The sequence below is a fragment of the Pediculus humanus genome, genomic scaffold (assembly GCF_000006295.1).
Source record: "Pediculus humanus corporis 1103172108290 genomic scaffold, whole genome shotgun sequence".
Lineage (NCBI taxonomy): Eukaryota > Metazoa > Arthropoda > Insecta > Psocodea > Pediculidae > Pediculus > Pediculus humanus.
In genome coordinates this window covers 956,968-972,743 of record NW_002987859.1, presented here as the reverse complement: position 1 = coordinate 972,743, position 15,776 = coordinate 956,968, and the positions used below count along the sequence as shown (strand labels likewise).

Genomic DNA, 15,776 nt, shown 5'->3' with positions numbered 1-15,776 from the left:
TTATTAAGTTTAAATAAAAAAAAAAGAAAAAAAAAAAATTTTTTTTTTCGTTTTCGTTAAAGTTAGTAGCGAGACGTGTCGGAAAAATTTTTTTAAAAAAATCTTGCAAGTAAACAAAAAAAAAATGAGGGAGATGGGGAGGGGAGGGGAGGTAAATGCGAGTCTAGGGGGAAAAAAAATTTGAAAAGTTAAAAAAAAAAAAAAAGAAAGAAAAAAAGTTTCGAAACATTTTTCACCGACATTATTATTTCCCGCTTTTCGAAGTTAACGTCGGCCATTTTTAATTTTTTTTTTTCTTTTTCTTTTTATGAAGTAAGTGAAGTGTGTTATTATTATTATTATTATTATTATTATTATCATTATTATTATTATTATTATTATTATTATTATTATTATCATTATTATTATTATTATTATTATTATTATTATTATTATTATTATTATTATTATTATTATTATTATTTATACGTAAAACAAATTCGATCTATGATTTATTTTATTTTATTTTGTTTTATTTCCGGTTGTGCGAGTGAAAATAAATACGCGATCGATTCGTAAAGTTTTTCACCGTTTCCGGTTTTACCGTTTTCCTTTTTCTTTTTCTTATTTTTTTTTTTTTTTTTTTGAAATTTACACCGGAAATTATTTCGATTTTTAAGAACGATTTGAATTTTTCATTTTTTTTTTTTTTTTTTCTCGAGGTGTGTGAACTGTTTGTATTTTTTCCCTCCGCGCCCCGCCCCCCAAACAACCCGTTTGTCGTTTGTTTTTCAGCAAATGTTTTATCTTAATGCGTTTTTTTTTTGTTTTTGTTTTTCTCATTTAATTTTCGAAATTGTTTTTGAAATTATTATTATTATTTTCAGCAGTAGGATTTTTTCACGTTGCTTTTGATAATCGTCAAATTTTTCGAGTGTATGTATATTTCGCTTTTCCGCCCCCCCCCATCACCCCCCCTCCGAAATAATCGTAATGCGAATAGGAAAAAAAAATGGGGGAAGGGAAAAAAAATTGTCTATTTATTTTAACATCGATTCGAATTTGACGACGACATGTTTTTTTTTTTTTTTTTTTCCATCACTCGATGTTTTTTTTTTTGTCGTAAAAATGGTACAGAAGGGGGATTTTTTTTTTCATATGTTGTCAACTTGTTTTTTTTTTTTTTCTACTTTCACAATTTCGGAGGAAAGAAAAAAACATGATGATAGCTTTTTTTTCGAAACGGTTTTAAAAAAAAAAAAATTTTTTTTGCTTTTTTTCACTTTTTTTCGTTTCTCTCTCTTTCATCCTCTCTCTCTCTATCTCTCTCTCTCTCTCTCTGTTTTTTTTCTTCCAATACTGACCTTAATTTTGATGTTAAATAGTCAAACGTAAACGATTTCCTTTCATTTTTTTTAATACCCTCATTATATCATCATTCACGGGGAAAAAAAGGTCGGAAATTTTTAAAAAATTTAAAGAAAATTTTTCTCTCTCTCTCTCTCAAGAGCGACGATAAATTTTACGATAAGTGATAAAAATGACGACGATGATGACGATGATGATGATGACGACGATGACGTCAACGACAAAAGATTCAAATTTTTAAAATTTTTTAAAAGAAAAAAAAAAAAAAAAGTTATACGTTTGTAAGAAACTTCGTATTGAATCCTCTAACGAACCGTGAAAAATTATTTAATTTCCTTCATTTGACGTGTCATTAGAAAAAAAAAAAGAAAAGAAAACATTCTTTCGTTTATTTATTTATTTACTTATATATTTTTCATTCGAAAATGAGAAAAAAAATTTTTTTTTTTTTTTTTAAATTTATTTTAATAAAATTTAAATTCAAAACTTTTTTTTTTTCTAACTCGATTTTTCTAGAAGAAAAGAAAAAAAAAAGAAAAAACTTTCTAATTCCACGGCACGTTTTATTATTATTATTATTATTATTATTATTATTATTATTATTATTATTATTATTATTATTATTATTATTATTATTATTACTGCTAGTAAAAGATAAATGATGTAAAAAAAATAATCGTCTTTCGTCATCGTCTTTATTATTTTACATCGATTTATCGATCGATCGATCCATCGATTTATTACCGGTAATTCGATATTCTTTTGCTTCCGTTTAATTATTTATCATTATCATCATTATTATGATTATTATTATTGTTGTTATTATTATTATTATTATTATTATTATTATTATTATTATTATTATGTTGTACGTAAGTTTTGTTACGAGTAACTTTCTCTTTTCGAATTGTAATTTATCAACTTGTTATTCTTGTTATTGCCGTGATTTTTATCATCGTCATCATTTTCATCATCATCATTATTATTATTATTATTATTATTATTATTACCGTAATAATTTCGTAGCCGTGAAATTAATTAATTTAGTTTATTATTATTATTATTATTATTATTAATATTATTATTATTATTATTGACTTTTCGATCGAGAGTGTGTTGGTTTTTTTTTCCTTTTTTCCTTTTTTTTTCGAATTTCGAAACGTTCGACGTTAGCCATTTTGTTTTCATCGGGAAATTTTTTTTCTACGCGCGCGTTGTTAATTTTTATTCTGCTTCCACTTTTTTTTTTCCTTGTCGTTTCCGTGCTTTTTTTTTTTTTTTATTTACTTGCAATTATTTTTTTTTTTTTTTAATATTTATTTTTTTTCTGCTTTTTAATGAAAGGAAACAACCGAACAATGTTTTTTTTTTTGGGGGGGGGGGGGGCAGAGGAAGGGGGATAGAGAGAGAGAGAAAAGGGAGAGGATTTTTTTTTTAAATGATAAGAAATCGAAATCAATAAAGAAAGTCGGTATGTATACGTAATACGTTGACGTGCGGTCTGTACTGTGGAAAACCGGAAATGTACGTTTAAAAGAAAATTTTTATAAAAGAAAAAGGTTTTAATGAGGTTTTTCCTCCCTCCCGCTCCTTTCACCCTTTCACTTCCCACCCTGTCGAAAAGTAAATTAAATGAAATTAAAATATAACAACATTTCCAAGAACAAGATTTCCCATTGGCAAAAATCGTTTTTCCTTTTTTTCCTTTTTTTTCGTTACTTCGAAGGGAAAAAAAAATTTTCATTATTTTATTTTTATTTTTTTTGAAGAAAGAAAACGACGATTGTTCAAAAGGGAAATGATGAAAGAAAGAGAGAGAGAAAGAGGAAGAGAGGGGGAGGGAGAATGAGGTGAGGATGAACGTAAGAAAGAAAAAGGAATAATAATAATAATAAAAATCATTATAATGGTAATGATGAAATAAGGAGAAGAAGAAAAAGGAAAATTTTAAATTAAAATTTTTTTCTCTCTCTCTCTCTTTCTGTCTCTTTCTCTCTCTCTTCCTTTCTTTTCCTTCCTTTTCCTTCCTTTTCCTTCCTTTTTTTTTTGAGGTTTATTACATTTTTTATGCCTTAATAAGGTCTCGGGAGTAAATTTTATTGATTTATTTATTCTATGAAATCTTTTAGTTTTATTATTTTTCTTCTTCATCTTCTTCTTTTTCTTCTCCTTTTTCTCTCTCTCTCTCATTACGACTAAAAGATACGTTTTCAATATTTTAAATGGTTTGTTTTTTTTTTCTTAAATAGAAAAAGGTTTTCTTTTTCCCCTTTTCTCCTTCCTCTCGTCTTTTGCGGCTGGGAAAAATGAGTGAGAGAAAGAAAAAAAAATGTGATAGAGAAAAAGGATTTTTTTTTTTTAAATTTTCAAAAAATTGGGTTAAATCGAAATTGTTACAAAAAAATTTTTTTTTTCTTTTTTTCTTCTGCTTTTTTTTTTTTTTTTAAATTTAACGAATTGTTTTTTTAATTTATTATCATTTGTTATTTAAAAATTCGGTCACGGTTTTTTCTTTTTTTTTTTTTTTTTTTTTTTTTTGGAAAGGAAAAATCAAAATTTTCTTTTTTTAATTCACGTAACGAAACGCGATATCCGGTTTATTACAAGTGTTATTATTATTATTATTATTGTTATTTTTCCTTTTTTTCTCTCTCGCTCGCATCGATCTTCGTTCTAGTTCGGAAAACAACCTTGGAAAAAATTATCCATGCAAATATACAAACAATGTGAATGAAATTCGGAGAAATGAAGTGGAAATAGCGTTGTTGTTTGGAGTGGTTGGAAAAATGAAAAAAAAAAAATAGGGAAAATTGGATTAAATCCAAAGTCGAGTTAAAATAACGTGTCAGCAGTTGTTACTATCGAAGAATTCGATTCTTCTCTCTCTTTCTACCTCCTCCCCCTTTCGCGTTTTCCCGAAGAAAAAAAAAAATTTTTTTTTTTTTGAATTCGTCCAATTTTTTTTTTTTTAAACAAGAAAAAATTTTATTCGGTTTGCGAAGGGGAGGAAAATTTCCGTCCTGTCCAGCCCCCGCCCCGTCCCCTCCCCTTTTTAAATTTTCCGAACGTTTCGTTTAGTTTTTAATTAATTAATAAATTAATTATCGTAAATATTTCCGGTGCATACGGTTCGGTCGTGATCAGAACTGTTTAAAAACGAAATCCGTCTAATAGTAATCATAATAATAATAATAATAATAAAAAGTCGGTAGGGGGAAGGATGGGGGAGGGACGGGGATGGTGGAAAACAAAATAACATACGAAAAACAATTTTAATTAAAATTGAAACGTAATTGACGACTTTACGAGAAATTATATATAAACTAATTAACAATTTTATTTCCCCCCTCCCCTCTCTCTCTCTCTCTCTTTCTCGGTCGGAATTTTCTTTAATATATTCGAAAGAAGGGGATGGGAGGCGGAAAGAGAGAGAGAGAGGGAGAGAATTGCAAAACGAGAAATGGGGAGATTTTTTTCAAATCGAAATTTACAATTCGATTGATTTTTTATTTGACGTTCGGTCGTAAAAAAAAAAAAAAAGAAAAAGAAATCAAACGTGGAAGTAGAAATGGCGGGGAAAAAATCTAACGCGAAAGCAGAAACGGAAAAAAAAAAAATTATGCGCGCGTTTTTATATTTTTGGAAAAAAAAATAAAAATTTTCAGGGAAAATTTTCAAACCGGAAATGTATGATAAAAGTCATGTCGATGATCCAAGTGTCGAAATGGGGGATTTTAAAAATGAGATTTTTGCTATTGACACGATTAAAAAAAGAAAAAATTTATTTTATTAAAAAATATTTTTTTTTGCACTTCGGTTTTTTTTTCAAAATGGAGGAGGGTTAAAAAGAAGAAAAAAAAATTATTTTTTTATCAACCCCCCCTTCGTCTACATTATTATTATTATTATCATTATGTACGTGACGTCATTAACCGACATTTCAATACCCTTTATTATTATTATTATTAAGAATCCGGAAGTTAACAGAGAAACTTATTTTTCATTTTTTTATATGCATTCGGCGTGTACGTGTAAATACAATGGGAGTAATTTATTTTAATTTTTTTTGGGGAGGGAAGAAAATGAAAGAACTCCCGTGAAATTTCGATATTAAAAGATTTTCCATTTCCCTAATTTTCTTTCGACGTTAATTCGCACGTTCACGCACGTTCTTCTCTCGATAACAAGGTTATTATTATTGAGTTTTAACGTTTTGAAATATTTTGAACATATTTGGACGGTTTTTATAAATCGCAAATGATTTGGTTAAACATTATGATGACGTCAACGGTAAACGACGGTGACGTCATTTAAAAAAAAAAAAAAATTGATTCCATTTTGGTAATAATATCCGAACCGGGTAAATGAAGAAAACGGTGAGTAATAAATAATAAATAGTAATTTCAATACTAATTTTTTTTCTCTCTCTCTCTCTCTCTCTCTTTTTTCCCACTAGCCATTTTCGTGTGCGATGGTGTTCGCGTGACATCGATCGAAAGGATTTCTATCTAATATTATTTGTCGTGGATGTAGAAACGAAATGAAAAATACGAAAAAAAAGAAAGAAAAAAAAGAAAAAGCTCGAGAAAAATTAAGGAAAACGTTCGAGTCCATCGAATCGAAAAGTCGGATGATGAAGAAAAGAATTGAAATATTACGTGCGCGTTCGAAAAATTTTATTATTATTATTATTATTATTATTATTATTATTATTATTATTATTATTATTATTATTATTTTCAAGTGGTTTTAGAAAAAGAAAAAAAAAAAGTTTTTTTTCTTATTTTTTGTTTTGTTTTGCCCTTTCGCAGGTAAAATGGTATTGAACCCGGTTGGCTCTCTACGACGCCGACCCGGTTTGGTCGGTCTCCTTATTGCCGTGCCATGCATCATCGTACTTTTGTCTTCTTCTCCGGATATGACGTCAGAAAACGCATTGGCCGAAAGGTTGGCAGATCTTCAAATGAAACTACAGCATTTGAATTCCATGCACCGAGCGAGAAGAGAAGAAGTACAGGTTCGTTAATGTTCGATTTTTTTTTTTGTGATTATTTGGAAATTTGACCCTTTGACCTCTTCTTCTCACCTCCCTCAAAAATAATCAAAAATAATTTTTTTTTTTTTTCTTATTATCGATGAATAATAATAATGATGAATGTTTAACGTTTTCTCTTTATTGTTTTGAAATCGAATTACGCACAAAAGTGTTAATGACGTCGAATGGAAACGTGAGCGAGTTAAACGAACGGTTGCGGTTGTGTCGTAATGCGCGACGTGGGATTAATAAATAATAATAATAATAATAATAATAATAATAATAATAATAATAATAATTTACACTGTCCATTTATGCGAAAATGAAAATGATAAAGAGGGAAGGAGGAGGAGGAGGAGCAGGACGAGGAGGAGGATTTTTCGGGGAGGTCGCATCCCGAACGATCGCGTCGTCGCCTTTTTTTTTCTTTTTCTCATCAATGTTGTTCTTTTTTCCCCTTAGTCCTTTTGATCCTCTCGCTGCTATTCTTGTTTCTATTTCACATCTTGCTCTTCTTCTTCCTCCTCCTCCTCCTCTTTCCCGCCCCCCAACTTTATTACTCGACTCTTAATGCATTATTTCTTTTTCTGTTTTTAATTAAAAAATTTCCTTGTGTTTTTTCGGTTCCTTTTTTTTTTTTTTTTTTTTGTTAATTAAAATTCTTTATTAGTTTTATATGCGAAACAATTTTTTCTACCTTATTCGAGATAGCTCGTGTGTGTGTGTGAGAGAGAGAGAGAGAGAGGGAGAGAAAGAGAAACATGGTAAACGCCTGATGTCAGAAGAGTACGAGGTGAGAAAGAGAAAGAGAGAGGAGATGAGGATAGAACCACGTACATAAGGATGGTTCGTTCGATTGTGAAAAAGGAAAACAAAAGCAGAAGAAAAAGAAAAGCTTTTTTATGCCTTTCGTTTATTTTTTTGTTTTTTTTTTTTTTTTTCTTTTTCCACGTCCTTCTGTTTTATGTGAATTTTTCCTACATACGCGTGATAATTTATTTATTCCGTTTTTTTTTCCCGGTTGTTTTGTTTGTTTTTTTTTTTTTTTACGGGTGTCTGTTTGTTTTTTAATTACATTTTTTTTTCATTCTCATTTATTTTTTTATTGAGGTTGATTTGTGTTTGTTTGTTTGCTTTTTTTTTTTTTTTTTTTTTAATTTTAAATTTTTATTTATTATTATCACGCTTTTCTTTAAACTTCCTTACGTTTTTTTTCGTACGTTTAATTTTTCGTTTTTAATGTTTGTTATTTTTATTATTACTATTATGATTATTTTTATTATTATTATTATTATTATTATTATTATTATTATTACTATTATTATTATTATTATTATTATCGTCGTCATCGTCGTCTTCTTCTTCTTCATCATTATTATTAATATTTAAATATATATATATCTTAATAATTTATTTCGCATAATAATAACTTATCACGTTTTTGTTTTGCTTTCCTTTGTTTTTCTTTTAGTAAATTTTCTTTCCTTATTATATTAAAATTTATTATAAAATTTCCATTGTTTATAACTGTCTCTTATCAACGGGGCTTATTTTATTATTATTACTATTATTATTATTATTATTTTTAATTTTTTACTTTTCTGTTGATATTGAGATTTTTTTTTCTATCTCTTTCTCTTACTCACTCTCTCTCTCTCTTTTTCTCCGTGCGTCTCTCATTATTTTTTCATTTTACGTACGGAGATGCAGCCCACAAAATCATCATCTTACATTTTCCTTCTCTCTCTCTCTCTCTCACTCTCTTGTAAAATTTTGATTTTTCTTCGACCTTTTTTTTTTTTTTTTTTCCAGATATTAACCCATCATTTAGCACAATTTCTCGTGAACGCTCAAGCTGACAACGTGACGATGAAAACATTGGAAACGGCTTTGAGTCCGGAAGTTCGAGTCCTTTTGAAAAACGTCACGGGACTTCAGGGAAACGGTGAACTTCTCAGATTGCCTTCCATCTATCATTTTCTTCCACACCTTTTGGAAAGTCCTTCTAGTCTTCGTTTGGGATTTCAAATGTCGAAAGGTCGAAGCGGGGGTAAGGAAGGAATGAAATCCGATGGAATCCAAATCCGACGGAATCCGATCGATTTATAATTTTTTTTAAAAATAATTTTCAGTGTCCATCGTTCTCGGGATACCATCGGCGAAAAGAGAATTTCAAAGTTACTTGGTGGGAACTCTTAGAAATCTCATTGACAGCATGAACGAATACGAAAGGAACGATACTCTTATTGTCGTTCTCATCGCGGAAACCGACATGGATTACGTCGTTCATTTAGCACATCAAATAGAAATCGAGTAAGTTTTATCCATATTGTTTTTATCAAAAACCGGCAAAATAATAATGATGATGATGATAAAGAAATAAACATCGGGGAAAAGTTATGTTGTTAGGTATGTTGTACGTAACTTATTTAGTAACTCAACCGTTTTTCTTTTTTGGTGTTGTTTAGTTTGTTGTTAACAAAGAAACGAATGAGAGAGAAATGGGGTTGGGGTAGGGGTAGGGGGAGGATAGGTAGGTAGATGGGATAAAGAATGAAAGAGAAAAGCGTGAAACACGAAAAAGAAGTTTAAAATTTATTCAGTTTTCATAATTTATTGAGGAAATTTTAAATATTCAAAAAGTTTTCAGACGTTAGTTTGTGTTGTTTGATACGTGAACCTTTTTTTTTTTCTTTTTTTCTGGGGGGAGGGGAAATAAGTCGAATGTGGTTCTCGTTCGAGAATTTTTCTTATTTTCCCTCCCCTCATCCCCTCTCTTCCCCTTGATTTATTTTTCTTATTCGTAAGAATTTTCCGAAGGTGCGAAGCAGAGAATGCGGAGTTTATTATTTTCCGAGGTGAACGTTTTGATTTTCTTTTTTTTTTTTTTTTTTTAAAAAACGGTTCACGTTCGGAAAAATCGGAAAAAATAACGGGATATCGTATGTGCACCCGCACGCACGCACGTTCGTTTAAAGATCTCCGAACGAAGGGATATAAAAGTGAAATTAATTTTCGAAATCCCCAAATAATTGTCGTTAAAAAAAAAAAAAAAAAAACCAAAAGAAATTAAATTGTTTTTCTTTTTTTTAAATTTTCCCGCCGTAAAAAAAAAAATTAAACTAATCCCACGTTGAAATAAATAAGGATCACGTCGACCGCGATGGGTTAGGATTATGCTGTTATTGAATAATATAATCTTATCAAATCGTTTTTTTTCTTCTTTTGTTTTCCACGTTAAGTTTTCCTTTGGCAATAATGGATAATAATAAAGACTTTTCTTTTTCCACGTCAAAGGAAATAATAAATGGAACGTTTAACTTTGTTTTGTTTTCATTCGTGTTGGTGCGTGTTCGTGCGAGCCTGGAAAAAAAAGGGTGTACGTGTGTCGAGTTTAAAAGAAAGTCAGTCATCCTCGAGGAAAAATTCTAAGAGAGTGAAAAAAGGGAAATGACGTCATGACGGATACGGAAGAGGGAAACGCGTAAGGATGACTTGCGTGTATGATGGGTGCGTAAGTGCGTAATATTCCGAAAAGGTTTAAATACTCTTTCTTGATTTTCGTCTTAACACGTGTTTTTATAATTTTTTTTCCCCGGTTGTTGTTGTTGTTTCTGTTTGTTTCTCAAACATATATTTCATTTTTTTTTTTATTGCTTTTTACGCGACATAAATTTTTTCATTTCGTACCAGTTTTAAAGTTTAAAAAAAAAAAAAATGGGGGAGAGGGTCTGTCGTAAAAGTCCGAAAACTATTTTCCAAGTCGAAAAAAAAATTTTGCCAAAAAAAAAAAAAAAAACTTTTAATTGTTCCTACGAGAATGGCGGGCAAGATAAAATTATACACATGCAAGACAAAATGAAATAAAATAATAATAAAAAATGGCGTTTGGGAAAATTCACATTTCATTTCATTTTTTTTTTTTTTTGGGGGGGGGGGATATGGGAGTCTTAAATGGGTTTCGATGTCTCTTATTTTACACCATCTGGTTCCCCGATGTTTAAATACATTTAAACATTTTTTTTTTTTTTTTTTAAATATTTTATTATCGTCGTGAATTTTTTATTGTTGAATTCAATTTGTTAAAGTGTATTAATAATAATAATAATGATAATAATAATAATTTATTCACAGGTTTTTTTTTTTCTTCTTACAAATAATAAATGATAACGTGGTGTGGTTTGGTGGAATAAGAAATAAATCTTTATTTTAAACGATCACGTTTTCTTCGGGTGTGGGGGGGGGGGTAAACGTGAAAAGTTTATTACGGATTATTTAACGAAGGGGGGAGAAGGAATAAAAAGGTAAAAAAAAAAAAAAATTTTTTTCTCAACTTTCCCGTTCGAAACGAGACGAGACGAGATTTGAACCCATGATTTTTTTCAAAGTAAAATTTTTTATTTTTACGAGAAGGTTTTTTTAAATCTCGGACACGAATCGAGAGAGTGAGAGAGAGACTTATGGAAAAGGATCATTAATTTCTCTCACTCTCTCTTTCTCTCTTTTAGATATATTTTTTTACATCATCAATTTAAATGTTTTATGTTTTTTTTTTAATGTTGGACGTCCCGTCCGTTGTTTATTCACGTTTCTTTCCATCTATCCATCTTGTTTCTCGATATAATTGTTTTTAGAGGAAAAAAAAAAAAAAAAAAAAAAAAACGGAACTGAGAACGTGTCAGAAGAACGTGCACGCACGGTGAATTTGGCGCGTTCGATAAGAAAATTTAATTATTTATTTATTTTTAAAAATATTTTACGAGGGAGATTTAAATCACGAATGGGCAAAATCGACTCCGTGTTAATATCATCATCATCATCAAGTAAAATATTTTATTGTTATTATTATTATTATTATTATTGTTGTTGTTGTTGTTGTTGTTGTTGTTGTTGTTGTTGTTGTTGTTGTTGTTGTTGTTGTTGGTACATGATATTGTTGTAATTTTCATCGTTAGGAGTAAACGTGCTTTTTTTTTTTTTTCTTACTTATTTAAAATTTCGATTTTTTTCCAAGTGTAATAGTGACGTCATAAATGATAAGTCACTCAGGTGCGTTTGATAAGTCACTCAGTCCCTTTACTGTTTTTTTATGGTTCAAATACGTTTTCAATTTTTTTTTTTTTATTAAAAATGGTTTTTGTTTTTCCCATCCGGTTTTTACTTTTTGCAAACTTTTGCAAGAAACGAACGTTTTTTACCTTTTATTAAATTTATCATCATTTCACGTTTCTCATTTATGCGAAAAAGAAAAAATTTAATTAACACGCTCAACGTTTAAAATAATCGTGCAAACAAAAACAAACGCAAAACAAACAAATGGGAAAACGTTACAATGTGCAAATACACACAAACACGTTGTTGTTGTTTCTTTTACGGTATAATCCGTTGTCTCGTCGCAATTTAAACGGTATTAAGTAACAATAATAATAATAATAATAATATATTCCGTTAAATTATATTATAATTTTGCCGTTAATGGCGAAGAAAGCGCGATTTAAAAAAAATTATATATTTCTATATTATTGAAAAACGTTATAAAAATTTAAAATGGCGTTTAGGGTGTTTACTCGTAAAAAATTAATATTATATAAATGAAATACGTTGCTTACGTCATAATATATACGTTAATAATAAAATATTAATATATATTTTACAGTGTTGCCATTTTTAACTTTCACACTTTAACGTTCGCGCCTTTCCTACGGTGTGTGTGTGTGTGTGACGTATTTATTCTTTTTTTTGTTGATTTTATTCCATTTGAGTTTGTTTCCTTGTTTGCTAGCTTGTTTGTTTGTTTGTTTGTTTGTTTGGATATAAATGAATAAATAAATAAAAAAAAAAAGAAACGGTGGTCATTAATCTCTTAGAATTTGATAAATGATACGAAGTGAATCAATTAACCCCGACGCCATTTTTTTTTTTTTTTTTTTTTTTTTTTTTTGAACAAAATAACGGTTTGCAAAAAAAAAGAAGGAGGAGGAGGAGGAGAATGGAGAGGGGAGGGAATTACGTCGAGATGAGGAAAAATTGTCGAAACTTTGTAAAAAAAAAAAAAAAAGAAGAAAAAAGGCCGGTAGAATGCTTTCGAGTCGATCGTTTTTCAAACGGAAAAAAAATTTATAAATAAATAATAAATTGAATTTTTTTTTTTTTTTTCTAATTCAGATTTTCTGAACATTTGAACTCGGGTTTGATCGACGTGATAGCTCCACACTCGTCTTATTATCCAGATTTGAACAATTTAAAAGTCACGCTGGGTGATTCGCAGGAACGAGTCAAATGGCGTTCGAAGCAAAATTTAGATTTTGCACTATTAATGATGTACTGTCAATCAAAAGCGACTTTTTACGTTCAATTAGAGGATGATATATTGGCTAAAAAAAATTTCATAACGAAAATGAAAACGTTCGCATTGAGAAAGGTGGCCGTTAAGGATCCCTGGTTCGTTCTCGCTTTTTGCCAGCTCGGATTTATCGGTAAGACGAAAGGAGGATTTTGAAGTTGATTAATTGTTGTCATTATTATTATTATTATTTTTCTATTTACACGTTTCCCCTTTTTGTTTTTTTTTTTTTTTTTCAGGTAAAATGTTCAAATGCGTCGAATTACCGACGGTCATACAATTTTTTTTAATGTTTTTCAACGATAAACCCGTGGATTGGCTTTTGGAAGATTTGCTCACTACTAGAGTTTGCCGCAAGGATTTACCCGCGGTGAGTTTTTTTTTTTTTTTTTTTTTTTTTTTTCTCGAAAAGAAAACGAGGGGAAAATTGTAAGGAGGGTGGTGGTGGTGGTGGTGGGGTATGCGACGGTAGCGACGGGGAAATTTGTCGCGTAAAAATCGGGTTATTTAAAAGTTTTTTTTTCTCGCACAATTCATCAAATTCTAAAAAGAAAAAAAAAGGATTTAAACGGATTTTATAAAATACGGTTAGTTAGCTGAAACGTTTTCTTTCTCTCTCTTTCTCTCTCTCTCTCTCTCTCTGTCTCTCTTTTTCTCCAACCGAAACGATAAAGACTAAAAATGTCGTGTTCAGACATGAAGTTTTAGACGAAAAAGTAAAGTTGAAATGAATTAGTTCGAATTGGAAAACAAAAATAAAGGATAACCGTAAAACAACGAAGGAATAATAATAATAATAATAATAGGTTCGGAGGGGAGGGGGGTTTGCGGTTCGACAGGGTGAAGTTTTCCGAGAAAATAATAATAGTTTATTTTTTGTTTTTTTTTTTATTTATAGAAAGATTGCAAAGCCGTGAAAACTCATTTGTGGGTCACGTACAGGCCGTCACTGTTCCAGCACATAGGAACTCATTCGTCCCTTAAGGGAAAACTACAAAAGCTTAAGGTTGTTTTTATTATTATTATTATTGTTAAATTTATTCCAATTTTCTCATTGGCCGTATCGTACGGTCTCTCACACTCTCTTGCTTTTTTTTTTGTTTTTTTGTTTCCAAAGTCCTTAAGCGCGTGACAGGCAATTCGTCATCGTTAGCGTAAGCTAAAAAAAAAAAAAAAAAAAAAAAAAAAAAACAAGGAGCGATATCGTTGTTATTATTATTATTATTATTAATATTAATATTACTGTTTTGTTTTCAGGATAAGCAATTTGGAAAAATATTATTGTTTCATCCTCACGTGAATCCTCCGGCGAAAGTAGTGTCGGATATAAAACCCTACAAGGAATATTCGTTCGAAAGAGCCTACAATGGAGAAACTTATTTTTGGGGTTTGAAACCTTTTGCCGGTGATAAGTTAACCATTAATTTTTTAACCGCGACACTAGTGAATAAATACCTTTTCCGGAGTGGTAACATCGAACATCCGGACGATAAGTTTTTAAACACGACCGTCGAAGCTTTGCCGGCGGATTCTGCGAAAATGAACGCGACCAACGATGGTTACGTCGTAGTCGGAGAATTCGATGCGAGCGGAATAGCCAAAGGCCAGATAGATATCGGACCCATAAAAATGTTGAGACTGAACGTACACAGCGACATGGACAATTGGGTCATTTTGAGCGAGGTTAGTGAGCGAACGTTTGCAAGAGAACGCACCCACCCACACACACTCACACTCTCTCTCTCTCTCTCTCTCTTTGACTCTGTTCCTTTGCCTTTTTACTCTTTCTCTCTCTCTCTGACTGTGTTCTTTTGCCTTTTGATTCTCTCTCTGACTGTTTTCCTCTGCTTTTCATTCCCTCTCTCTTTCTCTCTCTCTCTCTCTCTCTCTCTTTAAAAAAAAAAATTATTTAATTACGAGAAAGAAAAGAAACAAAAAAGAATTTTCCCATTTTTAATCCAGGAAAAATTTGATTTTTTTTTTTCTTTTTCGATTCAATGACTCGTGACAAAACCTTGAAATTATTTAAAGAAAAAAAAAAAAAAAAAAACGTGACGAAAATTTTTTCATTAAATTCTTTTTTTTTACGTCACTTCCGTTTAAAAAAAAAAAAAAAAAAATTTTTTTTTATATTTCCGGTTTGTTTTAATATTTAAAAAAAAAAAAATTCGTTCGACTATTATTTCGTTTTTTGTATATTTCCGGTTTTATTCGTAAGAATTTTCTTTTTTGTTTTCCGTTTTTTCTTTCTTTCTTTTTTTTTATTATCACCTTTTTCTTTATTTCGTTTTTGGAAAATTCCAAAAAAAATTAATAATAATAATAATAATAATTATTATTTTTGATTTTCAGATTTCAATAGAAAAATCTAAAACGAGGTGATAAAGAAAATTAAATTTTTTTTTTTTTTTTTTTTTTGTGGAAAATGAGAAAAAATTTAATAATTTGGATGAGCGGACGTGTGTGGTATTCTTCGACAAAGGAGTACAATCTTACCACCTCCACCACCACCACCACCACCATCACCAACAGCTGGAGGAGGAGGAGCAGCCGATTAAATATGTGATACTACAAACAAGCAAACGGCAAGTTTATTATATACACATTACGTTAATTTCCGATTCGAAAAAAAAATATCCTGTCGTAAAAAAAAAAAAAAAAAAAATTAAAAACAGGATCGAATGTTTATTGTAATTGTCTGCGGCCACGTCAAAAAAAAAAAAAAAAAAAAAAAAAAAAAAAAAAAAGATTTTTTTAAATATATTTTTTTAATAATGTTTAATTCGAATATAACGAAAAAAATAAGAAAAACAAAAGAAAAACAAAAGTAGGCGAAATTTACAGGAATTTTTCGGGTCACGTGTCTTACACGTCATCAATCGTCTGCTTTTCTATTATTATTATTATTATTATTATTATTAAATTATTTATTTATTTTTTTATCCCGTGATTTTCTAAAATAAGAAATCAGTGATAACGATAACACGTTTATACATATATTATTATTATTATTTATATTTAACAAAAAAAAAAAAATCAGTGCCAAAGAAT

General features: G+C 29.7%; 1 protein-coding gene across 1 annotated transcript; it reads left to right on the top strand.

The window, feature by feature from the left end:
- Positions 1 to 6,163: 6,163 nt before the first annotated feature.
- Positions 6,164 to 15,107, top strand: Phum_PHUM539430 (N-acetylglucosaminyltransferase VI, putative; the record flags this gene model as incomplete). Its single annotated transcript, XM_002431614.1, has 8 exons — positions 6,164 to 6,364; positions 8,195 to 8,432; positions 8,515 to 8,695; positions 12,548 to 12,858; positions 12,965 to 13,095; positions 13,624 to 13,731; positions 13,983 to 14,408; positions 15,078 to 15,107. The coding sequence occupies 8 exons, from the start codon at positions 6,164 to 6,166 to the stop codon at positions 15,105 to 15,107; spliced, it is 1,626 nt and encodes a 541-aa protein (XP_002431659.1).
- Between the last annotated feature and the right edge of the window lie 669 nt (positions 15,108 to 15,776).